The sequence below is a fragment of the Muscardinus avellanarius genome (assembly GCF_963383645.1).
Source record: "Muscardinus avellanarius genome assembly, chromosome: 4".
NCBI classification, from domain to species: domain Eukaryota; kingdom Metazoa; phylum Chordata; class Mammalia; order Rodentia; family Gliridae; genus Muscardinus; species Muscardinus avellanarius.
The window spans coordinates 133,122,063-133,147,506 of NC_137789.1; the positions used below are offsets into that span (position 1 = coordinate 133,122,063).

Genomic DNA, 25,444 nt, shown 5'->3' on the forward strand with positions numbered 1-25,444 from the left:
GGAGATTGAACCCAGGGCCTTCTACTTCTGAGCTATACTCCCAGCCCTTTTTATTTTTTAATTTTTGCAGTACTGGGGGTGGAACCAAGGGCATTCTACCTTCAGGCCACACCCACCAACTCTATGTTTTATTCTTTATTTTGTAAAGGGTCTCACTGAGTTGCAAAGGGCCTCACTAAGTAGCTGAGGCGGTCTGTGACCATGATCTTCTTGTCTCAGACTCCAAAATGCTGGGGTTACAAGCGTGTGCCACCATGCCCGGCAGCCTTTTTTATTTTTTTTTAAACAAGGTCTCATTAGGTTGCTGAGTATCTTAAGTTGATGAGGCTGGTCTGGAACCTATGATCCTCCCGTCTCAGCCTCCCAAGTACTGAGGTTACAGATATGTGCCATCTCACCCGGTGTCTTTTTTAATGTTGGCTGTTTTGGACATGAGTAAGTCAGCCATCTGGTTCAAGTATGTCTACAGATATCTCAGGAGTTAACAACACAAGTCATTTTATAGAAATTTTGTCCATATAAGACCTATGTGTCTGTCTGATGATGGGTACTCAATTAAACCTGATTCAGTAATCAATGGTGCTAGATCACCAAATCATATACATTTTTTACATATTGTAGGATCTTCTAAGAAAGGAGACTCCTCTGGAATCTCTGTCCTTTACTCCCCACCATTCTAACTTAGAATCCTCTCAGAGGAAGAATCTTTTCTCAGGCTATGGCAAAGCTTTGTCCTTTGTCACTTGATTTTTGTTTTGTCTTTCTGTTTTCTTTTTCAGTAATATCTGTCCTGTGGAATTGGAACTAGTTCTTTCTGGCTTATTAATATCTAACATCTTTGAAAGTTCTTTTCTTTCTTTTTTTTTTTGTTTTTGTTTTTTCTGGTAGGGGAGATTAAACCCAAGGGCATTCTACTTCTGAGCTACACCCTCAGCCCTATTTTGTTTTTTATTATTTATTTATTTATTTATTTATTTATTTATTTATTTATTTATTTATTTATTGGTGGTACTGGGGTTCCTGGAAGCCCTTCTACCTCCGGGCTACACTCCCAGACCTATTTTTACATTTTTATTTGGAAACAGGGTCTCCTAAGCCAGAGCGCATGGCTGGCTACGAACCTGCGCAATCCTCCTGTCTCTGCCTCCCAAGCGCGGGGATTACAAGCGTACGCCACCACGCCCGGCTGTTTTTTATTTTAAAACAGGGTCTCACTAAGTTGCTGAGGACCTCACTAAGTAGCTGAGGCTGGCTATGAACCCAGATCCTCCTGTCTCAGCCTCCCAAGTACTGGGATACAAGCGTGCGCCCAGCCTTGAATGTTATTTCTAACATAAATCTTGCCCTTCTGAGTCAGGGCAAGCTCAGGCTCCTTGCCCTAAGGCAAAGGGCCTGGTTCATTCCTTTAGCACCAGTTTTGAGAATTAGAAATTTATCTCCAAACTCATAATGATTTCAACAATTGTGAATTCATTTAAATAATCCTAAATTCCTTTTTGTGTTTTGCTGGTACTACCATTCCCAATAGGGTAGAGCTTCTTATTTCAGCTGAGTTAGATTTTCCTGCCAAACATTAAAAACATTCTGCTAGGTTTTATATTCTTCTGTGATTTTCTATTCTCCTGCAGCCCTTTTTGTTTTTATTTTGAAACAAGGTCCACTAAATCACCGAGAGCCTCCCTAAGTTGCTCAAGCTGGCCTTGAATCTGTGATCCTCCTGTCTCAGCCTCTCAACACTGAGATTGTAGGTGTGCAGCACCACACCCACTTAGGGGTTTTCTCTTTCAAAATCATTTTCATTTTCTCCAATGGCAGCCTCTCAATTTTTTAAATATTGTTTTTAAAAAACTACCAATATTTTAGGTGTTGTATTTCACATGAAGAGTCAGTTAAACCCTATTGGTCTCCAACAAGAGGCTGGATCTGCTTACTATCATTTCCAAACCTCTCCTGTGCTGTTTAGCTTCTTACCAGTCTTCAGAATTGCAGAGGTACAGTGATTTTCTTTTTTTTTTTAATTTTTAAAAGATTTTTTATTGATGTATTATAATCATACATTTTAATGGAATACAAGATGTTAGAGACATACATGCACACATCACTCATTTAGCCCTTCCCCAATTCCCACCCCATCCCCTCCCCTTCCTCTTTTTAAAAAAAAATTTTTTTTATTGGTGCACTGTATTCATACATCATAATGGGATAAAAAAAACTTTTGTAGACATACATGTACACATCGCCCAGTTAGCCCCCACCCAATCCCCACTCCGTTCCCTCCCCATCCCTCCTTCCCATGCTTGGCTTAGTGGCTGACATCTAGTATTATAGCAATTTATCCAAAATTAACAATGATAATCTCACAGAACAGTTTCATTTGTCTGATACCAAGCTTTTGATGACGTAAAGATAACATTTCAATATTTCTTTTTGCTTTCTTTCTTACCAGAGAATATTTTTTTTCTTTTTTTTTTTTAGGTGAAACTATCAAACATTTATTTATTTATTTTTAAGAAAAAATCTATCCTAATATGGAATATGGACTCTAGATACCCAAAACGATCTCGAAAAAGAACAAAGCTAGAAGATGTATATTTTCTGGTTTCACACCTTATAAAGCTACAATAATTGAAACAGTGTAGTACTCTTATAAAGGCAGATATATAAACCATTGGAGTTAAATAATAATCCTAAGAATTAGCAACAATAAAAGCAAACAATACAATTTAGAAATAGGTAAAAGACTAACATAAATAATGAATCTCCAAAGATAACCAATTTTAGTTGTCTGTTGGATGGAAAATCTTGTTTCTCTGGTTCTGGTGTGTGTTACCTATTTCTTCTTTGTAATTAATCTCTTTGAGTATTTTCTCTAGCGCTGGTTTTGAAGACATAAAAGCCTAGAGATAAATTCTTCCATATATTGTCAAGTTATTTTTGACAAGGTTTCCACGAACATTTGGTGGAGGAAATAATAATCTTTTAAATAAATATTGTTGAAAAATAATAATTACATGAAAAAGAATAAAATTGGACCCTTACCTAACACCATATACAAATATTAACTCAAAACGGATAAAAGACCTAAATATAAATCTTAAGACTATAAACTTTTAGAAGAAAATCTGGGTCATAAAACCTTGCAACATTGAAATTGGCAGTGATTTCTTGGATATGATTTCAATGGCACAGACAACAGAAGAGTATACAAACTCCCTAAAGAATAAAAAAATATTGTATATCCAAAGACAATGTAAACAGAGTTAAAAGTTACTGATAGAATGGGATAAAATATTTCCAAATGCTATATCTGGAGGTATATTAATATTCCAACTAGAAATCCTAAGAATTAGCAACAATAAAAGCAAACAATACAATTTAGAAATAGGTAAAAGACTAACATAAATAATGAATCTCCAAAGATAACCAATTTTAGTTGTCTGTTGGATGGAAAATCTTGTTTCTCTGGTTCTGGTGTGTGTTACCTATTTCTTCTTTGTAATTAATCTCTTTGAGTATTTTCTCTAGCGCTGGTTTTGAAGACATAAATTCCTTCAGTTTCTGTTTGTCATGGAAGCTTCTTATTTTTCCATCTAATTTGATAGAAAGTTTTGCTGGGTAAGAAATTTTTGGCTGGAAGTTGTTTTCTTTCAGAGTTTGGAATATGTTACCTTAAGCCCTTCTGGCTCTCATGACTTGGTTTGGGAAGTCTGGAGTGATTCTAATTGGTTTGCCTCTGAATGTCACTTGGCCCTTTGTTTTTGTTGCCTTTAAGATTCTCTGCCTGGCTTCCACATTGGTCATTTTGACTATTATGTGGCGTGGGGATCCTCTTCTCTGATCCTGTCTAAAGGGAGTTCTATAAGTTTCCTGGACCTGTGTATCGACCTCTTGCTCTATGTTTGGAAAATTTTCTGTTATTACTTCTTTGAAGAGATTGTTGATCCCTTTGGTTTCACCTTCTTTTTCCTCCTCTATTCCAATTATTCTTAGGTTAGGTCTCTTAAAATGGGCCCATATTTCTTCAATGTCAGATTCCTGTTGTTGGATTTTTTTTTCTAAATTAGAAACTATGTGTTCATTTTTGGAGTGATCATCTTCTAGGAGCGAGATTCTATTCTCTATGTGGTCTAATCAGTTGCTTATACTTTGAATTGAGGCCTTTACTTCACTGACTGCATCCTTTATCTCTTTTTGGCTCTCTCTGAATTCTTTTCAAAACACCTCTATTATTTCTAGTTATTTTCCTGATTTGATCTTCTAGAAATCTCTGAATTTCTGTTTTATCAGGTTCTGATGTTGTGGGGTTGTGGGCATTCATTGCTCCATTGTTATTCCTCTTTCCCATGATTTCGGAAGTTTGTGCCTTCTCTGGGTTCTTCCCTGGGTCACTACAACTTCACTTAAGGTGCTCTGGATCTCGAGTCTGTGGTATCTCAGTCCCCACTACTCCTTTACTGGGTTGTATCGCAAATTCTCAGACCCAGGGAGTCAATCAAGGCTGCTTTAGACCATGGGGGGTGCCAGGTTAGGCATTCTCCTGCGGGGAGTTGTGACTATGGTGTGAAATCTCTGCCACTGCCTCTCCTTCACTGGGTCAAGTCCCTGGGAGTGCAGTACTGGGATTTCTCCTCTAGGGGCCGCAATTTGACTCACTGTTGTTGAGTGCACTAATGGAGCTGTAGTGGACTAGGTGAATTTGCTGCTGTGCTGCCACTGGCAATATGGCACCGCTGCCACACCCTCGGCCGGGAGGCTGGTGTATTTCTTCTCTGTTTTTGAGCTTTGCTCTGAGTCCCTGCAGGGTGTGCTGAGCCCAGCCCCTGGAAGCTTTAGATGCTCTCTGCGCCAAAAAACCTGCCAAATTCCACCCGGCTGATCCGCAGCCACTCACCTCGGCTCGCTGTCCGCCGCTCCTCTCTGGAGCCTGGTGGGCTGTTGAGTGCGTTGGTCCAGTGAGCTTGCTGCTGCCGTTGGCAGTATGGCGCTGCTGCTGCGTCCTCGGCCGTGAGGCCAGTGTATCTCCTCTCTAGCTCTAAGCTCTGTTCTGAGTTACCCTCTTCTCTGGGGCCTGGTGCTGCAAGGGAAGATGGCGCCTGCGCCGCTTCATGCCACGGCTCTGGCTGCAGCACTGCGGTCTGGTTTCTTTCTGGTGTCTCGTTTTTCCAGCTTTTCTCTGTCCCTTGTATTTACATTTTTTGTTTCTCTGCTGATGGTGTTTTCTGGCTATGAAAGGGGCTGATTTTGTGGTAATAGAGGTTGGTTGTTAGCAGGGCTCGTGTGCGCTGCTTTTCTCCGTCGCCATCTTCCCGGAAGTCCTACAGTGACTTTCATGGAACAATACATAATGATTCCCATTTTCTTATAATGTAAAAAGAAAGGTAATGAATAACATATTCTGATCAATATTCAAATGCCTATCCTGAAGTCATTCTTCAAATTTCCAGCACTGTGGATTACATATGTATATATGCACACAGTATGTATTTAACCTTTTGTTTTTATACAATTAGAGATTGGAAAAGTTACCAAGAAATGTACAGGGACCTCCCATCTGTGCATCCTTTTCACGACCTTCCCTGGTGTTAACATCTACAACTCTTGTACAATATCCACAGCACTTATTTATACTCCTACATATGTGTTCTCACAAATGTATATATCTATCTATCTGTATGTAGCTGGATGCAGTTTTGACATATGTGTAGTAATGTGTAGCCACTTGACTCTACCATAATCACAAGACTCTCTCATGTTACTCTTTTTCTTTGTGTGTGTGTGTGTGTGTGTGTGTGTGTGTGTGTGTGTGGTACTGGGGATGGAACCCAGGGGTATTCTACCTCCAAGCTACATCCCAGCCCAATTTTTTTTTAATTCTTTATTTTGAAACAGGATCTCATTGAGTTGAAGAGTGCCTCACTAAGTAGCTGAGGCTGTCAAATAACCAGGATCCTCCTGTCTCAGCCTCCCGAATGCTGGGATTATAAAGCTTGCGCCACCATGCCTAGCTTTCATGTTACTTTTAATAGCCACGTTCAACCCTCATGGCAAACCCCTGGGAACCACTTATCTATCCTCAGCTCCATAATTACTTTGTTTCACTATTGTTACATGAATAGAATCATACAATATTTATACTTTTAAGATCATTTTAATTACCCAGTCTAATTTCCTTGAGTTGTCCCTTCTCTCAAGAGTCCATTGTTCACTGTGGCTGAGGAGTATTCCAAGGTATGGATGTGCCACCGTGTTTTAAACCATTCACCAAGGAAGGACATTTGAGTAGCTTCCATTTGGGGCTATTATGAATAAAGTGTCTATGAATATCACAGTACAAAGTGCTGAGAAGAGGCCAGGCGTGGTGGTGCATGCTTGTAATCCCTGTGCTTGGGAGGCTGAGACAGGAGGATTGCATGGGTTCAAAGCCAGCCTCAGCTACTTAGTGAGGATCTCAGCAACCTAGTGAGACCCTGTTTCCAAATAAAATATAAAAAAGGTCTGGGAGTATAGCCCGGAGGTAGAAAGCCTCTGGGTTCCACCCCCAGTACCACCAAAAAAAACCCAAAAAACTAAAGTGCTGAGTAGAAAGAAATCTTAATTTCACTGGGATAAATTTCCATGAGGGAAACTGCTGAGTCATATAGAAAAAATCCATTTTTAGTTTTAAAAAGGAAAGCCAAACCATTTTCCAAAGTCAGATTTTCTTTTTAATTTTTAGAATGATAACTTAAGCCTAGAAAGATAGTTCGCTGTCTGCAGCTTCCTGATTAGAGAAGTGTCCTTCTGAAGTTCATGGACTTCAGAAGGACACTGGATTCAAATCCTGCTTTACTCGCTTGTTAGCTGGGTAAACGTGCACATAGATTTAACTTCTTTTTTTTTTTTTAGTTTCAGATTTCCTATTGGCAAAATACAGATAATAATTCCCGAAACAATAAGGACTTAACAAGATCAATACATAAGATGCTGGGAGTAAAATGTCTGGTGCACAATATGAGTTTATGTTAGCTCTCTCCCCACTTCATAGCAAAATAATCAAACATTTCTTCCAGTTTATGTTGTGGCACTTATAACAGACTTGAAGAATCCAAAGACATCATACTACTTTTATTCATTATTTTTTTTCCTTTTTTGTGGGTCTGGGGATGGAACCCAGGGGCATTCTACCTCCAAGCTACACCCCCTGCCCTATTTTTTATTCTTTAATTTGAAACAGGGTCTCACTGAGTTGTGGAGGGCCTCACTAAGTAGCTGGGGCTGTCCGCGAACCATGATCCTCTGGTCTCAGCCTCCCGAATACTGGGATTACAAGCGTGCGCCACTGCGCCCAGTTTCATAATCTTTTTTTTTTTAATAAACAAGTTATCTCTAGTGAATTCATAATGTATGATGTTTCCTTGGTAAACTAGCTTCCCTTATCAGTTATACCTGCTGAAATAATCCTTATAACTCGTGGAAGCAGAAATGAGTTGGTATCTCTTTATTATACTCTGTGGATTTTCTTTCTTCTAGGTCAGTGAACAATTTCCTGATGACTGGTCCAAAGGTAAGGAAAATTTCCTTTGATTATATGGATATCACGAATCTTAACTCATTGACTAAAGATGATACATGTTGATTTCATTATATCCACATCTTTATTATACTGAAGTATTATAGACAGAAAAACCAAAGCATAGAGAGGTAGTTTAGAGATAAACCCCAAACCACCCAGCAAACTAGTATCAGAGCCCAGGTAAGAACTCAGTACTGCCGGGCGTGGCGACACATGCTTGTAATCCCAGTACTTGGGAGGCTAAGATGGGAGGATCGCACGGGTTCAAAGCCAACTTTAGCTACTTAGTGAGGCTCTCAGCACCTTAGTGAGACCCTGTTTCCAAATAAAAATATAAAATAGGTCTGGGAATGTAGCCCAGAGGTAGAAGGCCCCTGGGTTACATCCCCAGTACCACACACACATACACACACAAAAAAGAACTCAGTACTGATCCTGAACTTATGCCCCAAATTTCCAGAGCCAGAAAAGTTAATACACTCTCACTCTAAGTTATCTAAGTCTTCATTTCTGTGGGATAAATACCCAAGAGTAAACTTTTGAGTCATATGATAAACCAGCTTTTTTTTTTTGCGGGTCTGGGGATGGAACCCAGGGGCATTTGACCTCCGAGCTACACCCCCTGCTCTGTTTTTTTTTTATTCTTTATTTTGAAACAGGTCTTACTGAGTTGCAAAGGGCTTCACTAAGTAGAAGCTGAGGCTGTCTTTAAACCGCAATCCTCCTGTCTCAGCCTCCCAAATGCTGGAATAACAAGTGTGCGCCACCACGCTTGGCCCACTTTTTTTTTTTTTTTTTTTTTTTTTTGTGCAGGTCTGGGGATGGAACCCAGGGGCATTCGACCTCCAAGCTACACCCTGTTTTTTATTCTTTATTTTGAAACAGGGTCTCACTAAGTTGTGGAGGGCCTCACTAAGTAGCCTAGGCTGTCCGCGAACCGCGATTCTCTGGGCTCACTCCTGGAATGCTGGGATTACAAGCGTGTGCCACCACGCCCAGCACACTTTTATTTTTAAAAGGAAAAAACCAAAGCCAGGCGTGGTGGCACAAGCTTGTAATCCCAGCTCTTGGGAGGCTGAGACAGGAGGATTGCACAGGTTCAAAGCCAGCCTCAGCTATTTGGTGAGGCTCTCAGCAACTTAGTGAGACCCTGTTTTCCTGTTTCCAAATAAAGTATGAAAAAATAGGTCTGGGAGTATAGCCGGGAGGTAGAGAGCCCCTGGGTTCCACTCCCAGTACCACAAAAAAAAAAAAAAAAAAAAAAAAAAAAAAAACCCAAACCAACTTTCAAAGTTTTTTTTTTTTTTTTTTTAATTCCACTATTTGCTTCACTATTCTTCCTGAATAGAGAAGTATCCTCCTAAGGGCCATGGAGTCAGATGAACGTGGGTTCAAATTCTACTTCACTCATTTATTAGCTAGATTCAAGATAGGCTGCAAAGTCACACATCCTTTTCAGTACAGTGGTAGGATTCAGTTCCCCATCTTTAAAATGCTGGAATTTAGAAGCCGGGCGTGACGGCGCACGCTTGTCATCCCAGCATTCGGGAGGCTGAGACCTGGAGGATCATGGTTCGCGGACAGCCTCAGCTACTTAGTGAGGCCCTCTGCAACTCAGTGAGACCCGGTTTCAAAATAAAGAATAAAAAAATAGGGCAGGGAGTGTAGCTCAGAGGTCAAATACCCCTGGGTTCCATCCCCAGACCTGCAAAATAAATAAATAAATAAATAAATAAATAAATAAATAAAATGCTGGAATTCAAGGAGGCTAAGGCAGGAGGATTTCAAGTTCGAGGCCAGGCTGAGAAACTTAGTGAGACTCTATCTCAAAATAGAATATATAAAAAGGGGTGGTATGGAGCTCAGTGGTAGAGAGCTTGCATAGCATACACAAGGCTCTGGATTCAGCCCCCAGTATCACAGGGGGGTTAAAAAAAGACTCCATGATCTCTACATGAAAGAGTGTTTCCAGATTCAAAATGGTAGTATTTGTGTATATGTGTGGTATTGAGGATTGAAACCATGGGCATTTTACCCCTGAGCTACCCCCCAGCCCTTTTTGTTTTGGTTTGTTTTATTTTGAAACAGTCTTGCTAGGTTGTTGAAGGGCTTGCTCAGTTGCTGAGCCTGGTCTAGAACTTGTGATCCTCTGTTTCCCAAGCCCTGGGATTACAGGCGTGTGCCACCATGCTCAGCTCCAAATGCTATTTTCTAAAATAGTAATGGAATAACAATTGAACTTTCATGAATAATGCAGTTGGGGCTCATTTTTGAGAGGCAGATTCTTATAATGAATAAAGGCTAGGGGGAACTAGAGTCTGATAAAATGGAATTTCATTTCTATTTCTGCCATTTGCTAGCCGTGGGACCTCAGGAAAATTACTTCCCTTCTGTGAACCTCACTTTCCTAATCTACAAAATGGTTCCTATTTCACAAGTTACTTGCAATGTCAGAGGAGATAGTAGATTGATTGATTGATTTTGTGGTTCTGGGGTGGAACCCAGGGGCATTTGTCCTCCGAGCTACACCCTCTGCCCTATTTTTTATTCTTTATTTTGAAACTGAGTCTCACTGAGTTGCAAAGGGCCTCACTAAGTAGCAGAGGCTGTCCACGAACCGCGATCCTCTGGTCTCAGCCTCCCAAAAATACTGGGATTACAAGTGTGCGCCACCAAGCCCGGCTTGAGATAGTAGATTTAATGTGGTTACCCAATGATTATTTTTGGAGGGATGGAAGAGTGGGCAGGAAGGGAAGTTCTTGGCCATTTGGGCAAAGGCCTCCCAAGTTCCAGCTGCATCCCGACTCCGTTTCCCTATAGGCTTACCTCATCTACTCCAGCAGTGTGGCAGCCGGTGCCCAGAGTGGTATTGAAGAGTGCAAATACCAGTTTGCGTGGGACCGCTGGAACTGCCCCGAGAGAGCGCTGCAGCTGTCCAGCCACGGCGGACTTCGCAGCGGTAAGGAGAACCCAGGAATGCCCTTCTTCCTCTACACCTGTCCTCCTCACCTGGTCCCTTGTCCTAGAACTCCTCCCTCTTCTGAGATCTTCTCTTTTCCTTCTCCGCCTTCTCTTTCTTACTTACAGAGCTTTCGTTCTTCCCCAACACCTTCACTGTTCAGTAAATGAACCTTGTCTCACCTCCAATCCTGTACTATCCTTGACCACTCAGCTAGTGATATAAGTACCATCAGGAGGTTGGTCAGGGCCGTGATTCCTTGTGCCTCTTAGCCCCTTCAGAAGGCTCAGCAGATAGGTACTGGGCAAGTAGAAACGTGGACAGCGAATTCCTACATAGAAGACAGTGGCTGTGCCACTAAACCAAAGAGCTGCCAACCCGAGGTTCTTTTTAAGGCTAGCTGTGCGTGCCTCTTAGGTGCCAGCGTTCCGGGAAAAAGTGAGGATGGGTTCATTACCACATGGCCTTGAAAGAAACCTCCTTCCTCGTTTCTTCCTCAGGCCCCTTCCCACCTAAGTCCTTTGTAATCATGTATGTCAACAATAATCTAGCCAGCTAGTCATAAGACGTATGACCTGAAGAGGTGCAAGGGGAGAAGAGTAGGGATGAGGCCAGGGTTGGAGCAGACCCTGGAAGAGGGTCAGACACATTGTGAAGAAGGGGAAATAGGATGGAGCTGGGAAGGTGGGTATAAAGATATTCCAGGGAGGTAGCAGGAGTGGTATTTCCTTGAACTGCAGCCTCTCCCTCCCTTTAATTCTCCGGATTTTGGGTTCCTGACAGCGAATCGGGAGACCGCGTTTGTCCACGCCATCAGTTCTGCCGGAGTCATGTACACCCTGACTAGAAACTGCAGCCTTGGAGATTTTGACAACTGTGGATGTGATGACTCCCGCAACGGACAACTGGGTGAGCCGCAGAGTGGAGATGCGCCGCACAGGCCAGGGAAGGTCGCTCAGCGAGTGCGAGGCTGGGTGGGACCTGGGCAGGGCAAAGTCACGTTCTTCTAGATGTGAAGAAAATCACGTAGAAGACGGGAGAAACCGAGCCCCAATCCTACACTGACGAAGCAGGCTAAACGTTGCTTAGGGCCCTCTTCTCCCACTGCATGACTCCCATACACACACAGTGATAATGATGGTAACAGCTGAAGGGTGTGCCTTGTAGACGCAATCCTGTGCTCCTCCGTCCAAGTTGCCTTCCCACCCTACCTTCCTGTGGTCCCCAGCCCTCTGCCCTCCCGCTCCACTTCCAAATTTGTCATTCCATGTTGTTATTCCAAATTTGTCATTCCATGTTGTTATTGAGCCACTCTTTCTCTCTCAACTCGTGAGCTCTCCTCGCCTTCGCCCACCGTGCCGCCCCTTCTGGACCTCTGCCACTGGCCGGGCACGGGCATCCTCTGCCACCGAGTAGAGGCGGAGGAGCACGGCGAGAATCCACTGGGTAGCTACTCACGTCACAGAGCTGTGAGCAGGGAATTGGCTGAGGCTGGAAGTGGGCCCCAAAGGTGGCAAAAACAAATCTTCTAGACTGAAACTAATCCAGATACAGGGCACTCGCCCAACCTTAATCCTTTCCTATCCCAGACTCCCCCCACCACCATCCAGTTACAAACAGCAGCCCAGGAAGCTCTGCACCAGCCTGCTCAATGACTTTTCCCCCCTGCACTCTTCCAGGGGGGCAAGGCTGGCTGTGGGGAGGCTGCAGTGACAATGTGGGCTTCGGAGAGGCAATTTCCAAGCAGTTTGTAGATGCCCTGGAGACAGGACAGGATGCCCGGGCGGCCATGAATCTGCACAACAACGAGGCTGGCCGTAAGGTGAGTCCCGCAGCCCCTGGAATGAGGCAGCTGGCTCCGAACGTTACAGCCCTAGGTGCTGGGAACCCTTCACTGAACAGACTGCCAGGGGTTGGTAGACTGGAGAGGCACCTGGCAAGCCCAAGGGGCAGGCCTTTCAACCCAGCTCTCTCCCCAGGCTGTGAAGGGCACCATGAAACGCACGTGTAAATGCCACGGCGTGTCTGGAAGCTGCACCACGCAGACCTGCTGGCTGCAACTGCCCGAGTTCCGCGAGGTGGGCGCGCACCTGAAGGAGAAATACCACGCAGCTCTCAAGGTGGACCTGCTGCAGGGAGCTGGCAACAGCGCGGCCGGCCGCGGCGCCATCGCAGACACCTTCCGCTCCATCTCCACCTGGGAGCTGGTGCACCTGGAGGACTCCCCGGACTACTGCCTGGAGAACAAGACGCTGGGCCTGCTGGGCACCGAGGGCCGGGAGTGCCTGCGGCGCGGGCGGGCCCTGGGCCGCTGGGAGCGCCGCAGCTGCCGCCGACTGTGCGGGGACTGCGGGCTGGCGGTGGAGGAGCGCCGCGCCGAGACCGTGTCCAGCTGCAACTGCAAGTTCCACTGGTGCTGCGCTGTCCGCTGTGAGCAGTGCCGCCGGCGGGTCACCAAGTACTTTTGTAGCCGCGCGGAGCGGCCGCGGGGAGGCGCTGCGCTCAAGCCCGCGAGAAAACCCTAAGGGTCCCCTGTGTCGCCTCCTTTCCCAGTTTGTCCTAGGCTTCTTTTAGACCCCAGTGATGGAGGAGCTTAGGGACTGGGATCCCTCACTCCCGGGCCCAGAGATCCTGAGAGGCAGAGACTGCAACCTGTCCAGAGCTCGCCACTCCCTCCTTTCCCCAGTTCCTCCGCGCTCCCCTAGAGTTGGTCTGCGCCTTACAACCCACACTTAGGTCTGAGAGCTGTTCTAAGATTGTGCGCTATGGATCGACCATGGACTAGGATGGAGCTCCTCCACTCCCTCTTGGCCGTCCTGGCTGGGCTGACTCCTGGCCTCGGCTCTCAAGCTTTAGGAACTGGAAGGATTCTTCTCAGACACTCAGGGCCCAGGGAAAGCTAGGGCCTTTAGCTTTTGTCCACTGTCTGCTACCGAGTTCCCTCCCCACCCTCCCCACCCCACAGCATCTCCCTCAGAGCCCCTCCCACCCTGCTAACTGTTGACACAGACTTCCCAGGAATCTCTAGCAGCTCGCTGCCCTTCCACTTTACTTTCCCTGAAAAGAAACAGTGAGAAAATTGAGCTGGGAACAGCAAGCCTTTGGGGTTGGCTCCTAGGGGTAGAGGTTGAATGTGGAGGAAGCTCTGGCCAGCCGACACTAGGCACCTTCATTAAAGGACTCTCACAGCAGGGCAAAGACCTGCCCACAGGCTCCCAAGACCTCTACACATATACCCAACAGGTCAAGGAGCTACATAACGCAGGTTACTAGTCATTTCCTACCCTTGAAAGTTACCTCCTCCCCGCCCTAACCTGTTAACTCCTACCTGCCAATGCCACCTTTCCTCCCCTCCCAATGAAGCTTTGCTCCTTTGAGCCAAGACCCAGGTAAAGCCACTTTGCCATTCAGACCCTTGTCTGGACCTCAGAGGCACGCCATAGGAAGGAGAAGCTGGGCCTCTTCCTTCTCACTCACCTAATTCTCAAGGAGGCAGGTTTCAGGGCACTGGATACTCTCCTTCAATAAGTAAACTTCCTGCCAGGACTCTGTTACCAATAGGAAGTTCAGCGCCTTGAATGTTAACTTACTGCAGTGACTGAGGTGTGTGCCTCTATTCTCAGTACTGAACTTATTCTTGAGGATACTGGAGGGTGGGTATGGTTGGCGATTTAACTTCTAGGTTCACTCTTCCCTCCTACCTTGGCAGGGTGTCAGCCTCCCTAGAGGCTTGCTTCCCTAGGTAGTTAACCTGACTTGACTTGACTGAGGCTAATCTCCCGGGATTAGTAAATCATCCACATGCCTGTCCCACTAGTACATTCACTCAGTGGCTGAGCACTTGTTGCTTGTGGTGCTTGTGGAGTCCTCTGGCTCCACCTGGGATGAAAGAGCCGGTCCCTGACAGACCCTCTGCAGCCCAAGGAGCTTCCCAGCCTGCTCTCTTGCCCTGGGCCAGTCCTTCCAGCTCTTCTGAAGCGGATTTGGTCAAATACTAAACAGATGCATCCCTCTTCTCTCGGGCTAGGAGAAAAGTACAGAGGTCACAAAAGCCAAGGCTCTCGGGCTGACCTGGAAGAGCAGAAGGGCTCTTGTACTTTAAACTAAAACAGTGGCCGAGTTGGACCCCAGAGCCTGGCCTCACCCCTGCACATCTTCTGCCCTAGTAACCCTTAACAGGAGAGAGGGAGAGACAGACTTCCCTTCGGGGGTCTCTTAGTTTCATTTTCAGCTCTCTCAACAAAAGGCCATTTCCTCCCTCCCTCTCAAGCCATCCTTCTTCTCTGGCCAAGGAGCAGCAAATACTAACCTAGCTGTCCTGCTGGGCGGAGTTGCCTGATAGTGTACAGGAAGAAGATTGGCAAGGCAGCTTAAAAATATAAAGTACAATGTTGAAACGTAAAGCTGCTTCTGCAGGAGGCCTCTCAGCATAAAAGCAGAACTGCCGTGCTTCAGACTGGGTAACGCTGAGTCAGAACCCTAAACATCTCAGGCTGCCAGAAAGTTCCTTCACAGGTTATTGTTCTGCATCCCCAAACAGAGAGGATTCGTGCCAGAGTCATTTGAATTCTACAAAGGAAGCGGTGCTGAGCTGAGATCTGCGTTACTTTCTTGGCTCCTCTTGCCCTACCTATCCATTCATTCATTCGTTCACTCAGTAAACACCGGCGTGAGAGATACAACACACCCTGCTCTTGGGGTTCTTGTCTCACACTCGCTCGCCAGGGCTGCGTTCCCCTTTACAAACGTGGGCAATTCCAGAACTGCTGCTCGGAAGACACCTCTGTGGTCAGGTAGGCACACCTTGTGTTTTACAACTTAGACCCATGCTGAGAGACATGACTGGCTTGTAAGTCACCGTGGGGTGAGCACTGGCGCCCAGGCCCCTCCCTCCCTCCCTCCCTCCCTCCCTCCCTCCCTCCCTCCCTTCCTTCCTTTCTTCCTTCCTTCCTTCCTCTTGTGTGCTCTGTAGGAGCCCATCTGTCTCAGCTTGAAGGCAGAAGCTCAGGGAGGTCCTGAGAAGTGACAGGAGCACTAGGTGGGGTGGGCAAAACACTGTCTCTTTCCTGTGCCTGGCCTGTGGGTCTACACACAGACAGAGCTTTCTTTTCTTGAAAAGAATCCCAGGCTCAACTGGCCTTAGCAGCAGGTCAGGGCAAAGACAGAAAGGGGGTCGTGCCAGGCACGCTGGTGGTGCTGGGGTGGAGGGAGGGAGGGCAGGCGGGCAGCGCCTATTGTGGGCCTGGATTGGATGCTTCCACTCATTCATTTCCTTTTAATTAACCCGCATTCCTGGAGGAGAAATATTTATGTTGGCTCCCATAGAGGCAATCCTCAGACTGGAAAGAAGGGGAAGAAAGCCTGTCTTAGCAAAACAATATCTCTAAAGAGCTGAAGAAGAGAAAATAGGGGAACAAAATGCCATTAAAATAACCTTCTACCCCCACCGGAGTCAATGAAAACTTCATTTCACATGTTAATCCGCCTCTCCACCCCCTTCTCTTCTCACAACACCTTTTCCGAAAGTGTTTGGGAAAAGTCTTCGCAGTCAGTACACAGCTCCCTGCAGCTCAGACTTCTCCTTGTGTTAGTTCAGGGCCCCAAGCGGGGCTCTCGCTCCAGCAGAGGCTTTTTTCTCCCCCCCTTTAATTTAAACAAAGACTTCGGAGTTCATCAACCTCCCACTGAAATTCACAGCTGCTGAACAAACTAATCCCCTCTCCCGGCTTTTCTTCCCTTCAATGGGCTCTTGGCTTCAAAGACACTTTGGGAAAGGACTTTGCTGGGGCTCACACTGCTTCATCAATAGAAGTTAGTGCAAGTATTATCTGAAGAGCAAGTGGCTTTACAAACAAATACTGCCTAACAATCCCTGCCTCCCAAACACACACATCTAGCCTGCAGACATGATGGGATGGACAACAGGATTAGAGCTGCTACCCTGGCTTCACACCCAGCCCCTTTGTGCAGCTGAGCTCAGCCCTGAAGTGGTGTGGGGGAAACCCTGGAGCTGAACATCAGGCATGGATGGAGACACACGCATGCACCCACCCACAAGCATACACACACACACACACACACACACACACACACACACACACACACACACACAGTGTGGCCAGCAAGTCCATGGGACTGGACTTGAAAAAGTTCCTTTCTTTAGCTCTCTTGACCTCTTGTCTCTCCCCGAGCCTCTCCTCTCCCCTGCCTTATTAGGGTGCAAAGAAGAACAGAGAGGCCTTGAAAGTGAAGTAACAGTAAAATAGGTCCTGGAGGAGACAATGACTGGGAGATGACTGAGGAAAGCAAATCACAGTTTTATTCCATTATTAAATACATCAGTGCACCAAATGCAAAATTCAACCATGAAAATGCAGCCAGAGAAGGCAGCCAGTACTGAGACACCTGGTGGCTGAGGGAGGGAAGGGCCCAACCCTTGAGGAGTGGCTGGAAGACAGCCTTAATTCATATGGCTCCTGTTCCAGAAAGGGGCTTAAAGTCACAGAATGAACAGCCCAAGGTGGTGGGCCAGGCACAAACAGGAGCCTGGAGGAGTCAGGGCCATCCCTGCAGGTTGTGGTCCCTCTGCTCCTCATGGCCCAAGGCAGCTCCCAGCTTCGCCCCTTCCTCCTGCCCCTTACCTCGCCTTCCTAACGCTGTCACAGGAGAGGCCCTATTTAAAAAGGGCCAAGGTTTCCTCTCTGGGTTCTTTTCAACTCCCAACCCTCATGTCCATGACTTGTTCAAACAATGAAGAGTAGTCAACTCTCCCCAGCCCTTGGGACTACAGAAGAAAATGGGCCTGGCAATATGAAGTCAGAGGCAGGTAGAAGATGAAGTCAGGCTCATAAACCCCAGAAGGGGAAAACAAAACACTCACAAGATGGGTCACAGCAGAGGTAGACTTGGAAGTAACAACCCTGTTCACCCTGTGAGAAGCCACTTGAACAGAATATCCCCGGGGGAGGAGCCATCATGGCCCAGGGCCCACCAGAGTGCAGTATTAGGGAAAGTAAGACCTGGCACTATGCCCTAGCTCCTGACCTCAGAGCACCTTGAGTAGATCCCAGGTGGCCAGGCAGAAAGGGGTAAAAAAAGCAGGCACTCATCTGGTTTGAAGCCACGCCTACAGCATCACATCCCTGGCAGTAAGGCAAGAGGGTTGGGAAAACCAAACAGAATCTGTTACATAACTCCCCTTTCCAGCAGGGAGGAGTTGAATAATAGCAGAAGTGGCTTCTTTTGCCAAGAGAGGCTGCCTGGCTTAGCCCTGCAGTCTGTGTGCGATGGTGAGTACGGCCTTCAGGACAGGCATGAAGCTGGACACCTCGCTGAAGCTGCTGCTGCCCGCCACCTGGGCGTGCACTCTGAGGCCCTGCTCAAAGCTTCCTGCATCCACACATCGGGCAACCTCGTGGAGCCCGGCCAGGACGTGAGGCGAGAGCTGTAGAGGGATCGACCCTTAGGTTAGGAAGCCCAACCCAGCCTGATCCTGGTGGTGTGAAAGGGTAAAAGAGCACTCAAGTCCTAGGGCACAGTCCAGCAAGATGTATGGGTTTGGTGGTGGGGTTGGAGGAGGCAGTGGGACCTATGGGAGAAAAGACACTGGGCTTCCTTTGGCCCAGTAGAAGGGTGGCGGCGGGAGGGGGAGGCAGGGAGCGCAGGTACTTACTGTCCCCTCGCACACCTTCTCATATAGACCTTCGAGGCGTTGGGCTGCCTCATCCAGCTTCCTTTTTGTCTTCTGTTTGGAAGGAAATGGATTCTGAGTCAGCCCCTGAGTCTAATACTACACAAGGCTATAAAGATTCACAGTGCATTAAAACTAGAATGCTCAATGCTACTCCCTTTATTTCACAGAGAAGGAACAGGGATCCAAAGATGGCGAGTGGCTTGCTCAAGAGGACAGAGCTGGAAGTGAGCGGCGGTTTCCCTGTGCTGGCTTCCCCTCCCTCCAGTACTGCCACTGTCTGTCATTCTCCTTGCTGTTGGGCCCTGCTACCAAGGAGCTGGGCTTTGGGGCAGGCTTCCAGTCCCTCCCTTACTCTGTATGAACATCAGAGGAGAACAAGACACTGTCAACACATCCGGGAACAGTGAGGGAACTGGTCTACACCTGAGGCAGCCTGGAACCCGCTGAGGGTGAGGAGGACATCACAGAACACTGAGACTTACTAAGTCAGTGGCAGACAGGGAGCAGCGCTGGAGAAGTGCCTCGAAGCTGTCCTTCAAGGGCTGATGCTCTGGGGGCAGCTCCTTTCTTTCCACCTTCTTAGGAGGTAGTTGCTGACGTCGCTAATGAAGGAGCGGGGGAGAATGGACAGTGTCCTTCTCTTGGCTGCCCCAGGTTTAGTCTCAGGGACTTAGGGCCCCATTCTATTGGAGCAGAGCAGAGCTGGGGAGAGCTCTGCAGTAAGGACACCTCCAGCTCAGGGACTGCCTCTGTCTTGAGGAATGAGGCCCAGCTACCATGCTCCCAGCTTTTCTGTTCCCAAGGAGGGCTGTAAGGCTGTAAGGGAACGTGTTGTCCCTGTCACCTGCAGGCTGAGTTCTCCTGGAGCTCCGGGGGGAGCCTGACTCACACTGGAAACAGGGCTCTGTGATGGGAGGCCCCGCTGTGGCTCAAGGATGAGGCTCATAACTGGAGCAGTAATTGGTGCTGGAGGCACAAATGTCTCTGGCGGCTAAAGAGAGAAAGAAAGGCACATGAGTCTAAGCCAAGAAACTCCAAAGGCGCTGGTTTGAGGGAATGGCAGAAATTATAGTATGTGAGAGCCAGGCATGGTGGCATAGGTCTGTAATCCCAGAACTTGGAAGGGGGGGGGGTTAGACAGGAGGATCACAAATTTAAGGCCTGCCTCAGCAACTTAGTGAGATCCTGTTTCAAGATAAAAAATAAAAAGAGCCGGGCATGGTGGCACAGGTCTATAATCCCAGTACATAGGAGCTACGGGCATGCCTCGGAGGTAGAATGCAGAGGAATGAAGGAGGGAGGAGGAAGCACAGGAGGCTGGTGAGTGTATGCCAGAGGGAAAGGGGATGGTGTTAACGGGGAAAGACAGCCCAGGAATGGGAAGGACAGAGCTGAATTCTGTGCAGAACCAGAAAGCGGGCAGCTGCTGAGCATACGAGGGGTGGCTGGAGAAAGAAGCACTGACTTTTCTCCCCTGGAGGCTTCCCCTGGGGGCTGGAGCATCTTTCCAGGAACCTTGAGGTCCTATAGGACAAAAACATAGGGGTACTTAGGGGCATTGTCAGGAACATTGGAAATCTGAGTCTGAAGACTTAGAAAAATCAGTTTAGTTGGAGTCTGGCATCCTTGTGAAAGCAGCCTCACTCCTCGATCATTTCCAACCCAGAGGGCCCCAGTTCATTGGCTTGAGGGGAAAGATTCCCAGGGCAGTGGTGAGGAGGGGAGGGAGGGAGAGAGTAACCCACAGGGAAGCCCTGGAAGGAAGACTGACCTTGATGAGGAGTCAAGATGCTGGCGCCTGGGAGGGAGCTAGAGCAGGGAGCGCCTGGCCCTCCAGGAGGGTGAGCCCCGGGGAAGCTGGCAGGTGCCAGGAGCTGGGAGCTCAGAGAGCTGGGGCCTGGTGGTCTCACAGGAGGTAGAGGGAGTAGCCTAGGAGTCTCAGGCAGTAAAGTAGAGCCAGGCTGCATGATGTCTGCGGCTGCCATGGGTGGAGGGGGCCCAGGAAGAGGCCATGTTCCAGGGAACCCCACAGGGTTGGGGGCTTGAGCTCTTTGTCCTCCTAATAGCTGCTGCTGGGTCAAAACTGAAGTAGAAAGAAATAGGTCACTTATCACCAAACTACACTTGGGACTCAGCATATCAGAGAGGAACCGGCAAGCAATAAAACAAAACAAGTCGTGTATGGTGGCACACGAACACAGCCCAAGCTACTCAGGGGGCTGAGGCCACAGGATTGCCTGAGCCCAGAAATTTAGAGGCCAGCCTGGGCAACACAGTGACATCCCACCTCAAAAGAAAGACAAAAACAGACGTGAAAAACAAAATTCTGCAACTAGCAACAATAATGAATGATTGGTACGTGTTTAAGGAGATCTATCTACAATTTACCAAGTACTTTAACTGTATTCTTTATTTGACTCTCAAAGTAATCTTACAGGATTGAAATCACCAACATAACTACCTTGACATTTTTTTTTTTTTTTTTTGGTGGTACTGGGGATGGAACCCCTCTAACCTTCGGGCTACACTCCCAGACCTATTTTATTTATTTGTTTAGAAACAGGGTCTCTTAAGCCAGCAAGGCTGGCTTCGAACCTGTGCAATCCTCCTGTGTCCGCCTCCCAAGCGTGGGGATTACAAGCCCAGTGTACCTTGACATATTACCAAAAGGTACAAAGCCTTTACCTAAGAGATAGTATTAAAAATTCAATAGGAATTCAGATTTCAATTTCCAAGCTGGTCTCTCAAAAATTTTTTAAATTTTTAATTAAAAAACAAAAATAAGCCAGGCATAGTGGTGCATGCCTGTAGTCCCAGTACTTGGGAGGCTGAAGCAGGATGATAATTGGTTAGAAGACATTCTCAGCAGTTAGTGAGACTCTCAGCAACCTAGTGAGACTCTGTTTCAAACAACAAAATTAAAAGGTAGTTGGAAGGCTGAGACAGGAGGATCACAGGTTCATGGCCAGCCTCAGCTACTTAGTAAGGCCCTCCACAACTTAGTGAGACCCTGTTTCAAAATAAAGAATTAAAAAAAATTGGCCTGAGGGTATAGCTCAGAGGTAGAATGCTTTTGGGTTCAATCTCCAGTACTGTAAAAATAAATAAATAAATAAATAAATAAATAAATAAATAAATAGGGTTAGGGGTGCAACTTAGAGGTAGAATGCTCCTAGGTTCAATTGCCAGTACCACAAACAAACAAACAAGCCACAGGTTTTCTAGGCATGACCAGCCTGGACTTGGGAGGCAGTATGGCCGTCTTTTCTCTGCCTAGACAGGTCTTCATTCACCCGCTTACCAGGCCTCGCCCCAGGGCCCAGAGGCAAAGGGTGACTTGTGGGTGACCCAGGCACCCTGTAGTCACTCAGAGTTCCTGTCCTGGAGCTCTGACAAGGGCTGGGATGGGAAGTTGTCAAGAGCATCGCTTGTGATGGCTGAGGTGTGGTTTTTGGCCTGGCAGATGCAGCAGAAACCTGTGAAGAGAAAAAGGGTCAGCTCTTGGAAAGAAAAAAAAAGATGACGAATTGAAATCAGATAAATAGTATAGACAATCAACGAAACAAAAACTAATGCTTTGAAAAATCAGTAAAATGTACACACCTCTATAAAGACTGATAAATATAAAAAGAAGACATAAATAAACACTGGAGATAAAACCAGGAATATTACAATAGACCCTGAACCTATTAAAAGGATAATAAAGGAATATTCAAATAATTTTAAATTCATAAATTCTACAACTTAGAAGACAGGGATCAATTCCTCAAACCAAAGACTACCAAAACTCAGCCAAAACAAACAAACAAACAAACAAATAAACTGAATAATCTGAAAATTATTAAAGATACCAAGCAATAAAAAAATAACAGAAGCCGGGCGTGGTGGCGCATGCTTGTAATCCCAGCATTCGGGAGGCTGAGACCGGAGGATCAGGGTTCACGGACAGCCTCAGCTACTTAGCGAGGCCCTCTGCAACTCAGTGAGACCCGGTTTCAAAATAAAGAATAAAAAATAGGGCAGGGGGTGTAGCTCAGAGGTCGAATGCTCCTGGGTTCCACCCCCAGACCCACAAAACAAAAAAACAAAAAACATAAAAACAGAAAGTTTATATAATCTCTTCCAGAAGATAGAAGGCATGCCTTTTAATTCATTTTCTGAAACCAGTATTATACTATATTGATCCAAAACCAGACATAACACAAAATTAAACCAGAATTCATCATTTTTTTTGGTGTGTGGTACATGGGACTGAACTCAGGGCATTCTATTTCCAAGCTACACTCACAGCTGGATTTTATTTTTTATTTTGAAACAGAGCCTAAGTTGCTGAGGCTGGTTTCAAACCTATTATTCTTCCGTCTCAGTCTTAGTACTAGGATTACCTTCATGTACCACCACACTCAGCTTTCTTATGAATTTATATACAGGAATCTTTAACAAAATTTTAGCATCCAACAATGTGTATAAAAATGGTACTCCATCAGGAATGGTGGTGCACGCTTGGAATCCCAGAATTTTGGAGGCTGAGACAGGAGGATCACAGTTCTCGGACAGCCTCAGCCTCTTAGTGAGGCCCTTTGCAATTTAGTGAGACCCTGTTTCAAAATAAAGAAAAAAAAAATAGGACTGGGGATCTTGCTCAGAGGTAGAATGTCCCTGGGTTCCATTCCCAGTACTGCAAAAAAAAAGTACTCCACCATTTCCCAGCCTTTGGCTTATATCAGGATCAAGTACAGTATCTGTTCTTATCAGTTTCATATCTGACACATTATTTATCTAAAGACAATATATTAAGTGAAGTTTTGGAGCAAAGAGATGGAATAAGATCTGGTTCTATCTACTCCAGGAACTGCCCCTTTCTACAAACAACAACAACAACAACAACAACAACAACAACAACAATATTCCACAACCAAGAAGAATTTATTCCAGGCCACCCAAGGATTATATATATATATATATATATATATTTTTTTTTTTTTTTTTTTTTTTTTGGTGGTACTGGGGGTGGACCCCAGAGGCTTTCTACCTCTGGGCTATACTCCCAGCCCTATTTTATATTTTACTTGGAAACAGGGTCTCACTAAGTTGTTGAGAGCCTCACTAAGTAGCTGAGGCTGGCTTCAAACCTGCACGATCCTCCTGTCTCAGCCTCCCAAGCACGGGATTACAAGCGTGCGCCACCACGCCCGGCATCTAATATATTTTAAAAATCAATCAATGTAGCTTACTATATCAATAAGCTGATCACGAAAAATTTTATGACCAGATAAATAAAAAATTTACATAACCTGATACATTTTGGAAACCAAAATTTAAAAATGTAATATTTGATGCCAGGCCTGGTGGCGCACACTTGTAACCCTGTGCTTGGGAGGCAGAGACAGGAGGATCGCGCAGGTTCGAAGCCAGCTGCTGCGTTAAGAGACCCTGTTTCTAAATAAAAAAAATATTTGATTTTTTTCCTTTTTAGTACTGGAGATTGAACCCAGGGAACATTCTACCTTTGAGCAACTGACTGACCCAGCCCTATTTTATTTTTTATTTGGAAATAGGGTCTCAATAAGTTGTTGAGGATCTTGCTAAATTGCTGAGACTAGCTTTGAGCCTCCGATTCTATCTCAGCCTCTCAACAACTTGGATTAAAAGCATGTGCTGCCAGGCCTAGCTCATTTTTTATTTTGAAACAGGGTCTCACTAAATTGCTGAGGGTCTGGCAATGCTAAAACTGGTCTCGAGTCTGCAGTTCTCCCAAGTACTGGAATTATAGGCATGTACCACCAGGTCTAGTTTAAAAATGTAGTATTTGCTTTCAAATTGGTAAGAGAAAATTAAATACTTAATTATGAATTAGCAAAACATGTATAGAATTAGTATGATGAAAATTATAAAATACTGATAAAGAGAGCATTGGAGGCTGGGCGTGGTACCCTATAATCCCAGTACTTGGGAGGCTGAGATAGGACTATTGGAGGTTCAAAGCCAGTCTCAGCAATTTTGTGAGACTCTCAACAACTTAGCGAGACACTGTTTCCAAATAAAAAATAAAACAGCACTAGTAGAATGCCCCTGGGTTCAATCCACAGCACTACACACACACACCAGAATATGTTTATGAACTGGAAGATTCATAGTAAAGATGTCAATTCTCTCTAATCTATAATTTTTTTATTGGTGGTACTGGGGGTGGAACCCAGGGGCTTTTCTACCTCCGGGCTATACTCCCAGACCTATTTTATACTTTATTTGGAAACAGGGTCTCACTAAGTTGCTTGAGAGCTTCACTAAGTAGCTGAAGCTGGCTTCGAACCTGTGAGATCCTCTTGTCTCAGCCTCCCAAGCACTGGGATTACAAGTGTGCACCACCACGCCCGGCTCTAATCTATAATTTTAACCAATTCTTATTGTATGAAAATTCCTTTGTAAACATAGAAAAACTTATTCTGAAGTTTATGGGGAAGCCGGTATAGTGGTGCATGCTTGTAATCCCAGTACTTGGGAGGCTGAGAGAGGGGGATCACATGTTTGAGGACAGCCTCAGCAAGTAGTGAGATTCTCATCAACCTAACAAGACCCTGTTTCAAAATAAAAATAAATCCAGGCATGGTGGTGAACACTTGTAATCCTAGTACTTGAGAGGCTCAGACAAGAGGATCTTGGGTTCACAGCCAGCCTCAGCTATTTAGTGAGACCCTCTCTAACTTGGCAAGACCCTGTTTCAAAAGAAAGAATAAAAATAGGGCTGGAGATGTGCTCAGAGGCAGAATGCCCCTGAGTTCAATCCCTAGTACTGCAAAACAAACAAACAAACAAACAAACAAACAAATAAATAAACAAACAAATAAAATAGGCTGGGGTTATAGCTTCTGAGTTATAGAATGCCTCTGAGTTCAATCCCCAGTACCATAAATAAAATTAAATAAAGAAATAAAGTAAGTTTATAGGGAAAGGTAAAAGTCCTATAATGCCCAAAACAATTTTGAAAAATAATGAATTACTCTTCCCCACAGCAAGGCTTACTATATAGTGGTAGTAATTGAGCCTGAGTGGTATTAGCAGAGGGACAGACACATAGATCAATGGAAAAGAACTGAGAAAGAAATCCAGACAAATATGCCAAATTGGCTTTTGACAAAGGAGCAGAATCAATTCAGTGGAGAAGGGAAAACATTTATAGTATATGGTATTAGCATAACTGAATATTCATTGGCAAAAAGTAGAACTTTGACCTAAACTT

At 45.7% G+C, this 25,444-nt stretch overlaps 2 protein-coding genes across 2 annotated transcripts in view; one reads left to right on the forward strand and one right to left on the reverse strand.

The window, feature by feature from the left end:
• WNT8B (Wnt family member 8B) overlaps positions 1-13,036 on the forward strand; it is a gene marked incomplete at both ends in the record, with an annotated part of 33,122 nt that extends 20,086 nt beyond the window's left edge. The window contains 5 exons of the mRNA XM_080693903.1: positions 7,510-7,543; positions 10,373-10,511; positions 11,295-11,420; positions 12,191-12,333; positions 12,491-13,036. Of these exons, the coding sequence (XP_080550029.1) occupies positions 7,510-7,543; positions 10,373-10,511; positions 11,295-11,420; positions 12,191-12,333; positions 12,491-13,036 (988 nt within the window). The remainder of the gene's footprint in view (positions 1-7,509; positions 7,544-10,372; positions 10,512-11,294; positions 11,421-12,190; positions 12,334-12,490) is intronic.
• Positions 13,037-17,775: 4,739 nt separating this feature from the next.
• Positions 17,776-25,444, reverse strand: part of SEC31B (SEC31 homolog B, COPII coat complex component) — a gene marked incomplete at both ends in the record, with an annotated part of 40,022 nt that continues 32,353 nt past the window's right edge. Inside the window, 7 exons of the mRNA XM_080694090.1 lie at positions 17,776-17,955; positions 18,184-18,255; positions 18,687-18,803; positions 19,049-19,195; positions 19,670-19,728; positions 19,976-20,287; positions 21,506-21,680. Coding sequence (XP_080550216.1) covers positions 17,776-17,955; positions 18,184-18,255; positions 18,687-18,803; positions 19,049-19,195; positions 19,670-19,728; positions 19,976-20,287; positions 21,506-21,680 — 1,062 coding nt within the window. The remainder of the gene's footprint in view (positions 17,956-18,183; positions 18,256-18,686; positions 18,804-19,048; positions 19,196-19,669; positions 19,729-19,975; positions 20,288-21,505; positions 21,681-25,444) is intronic.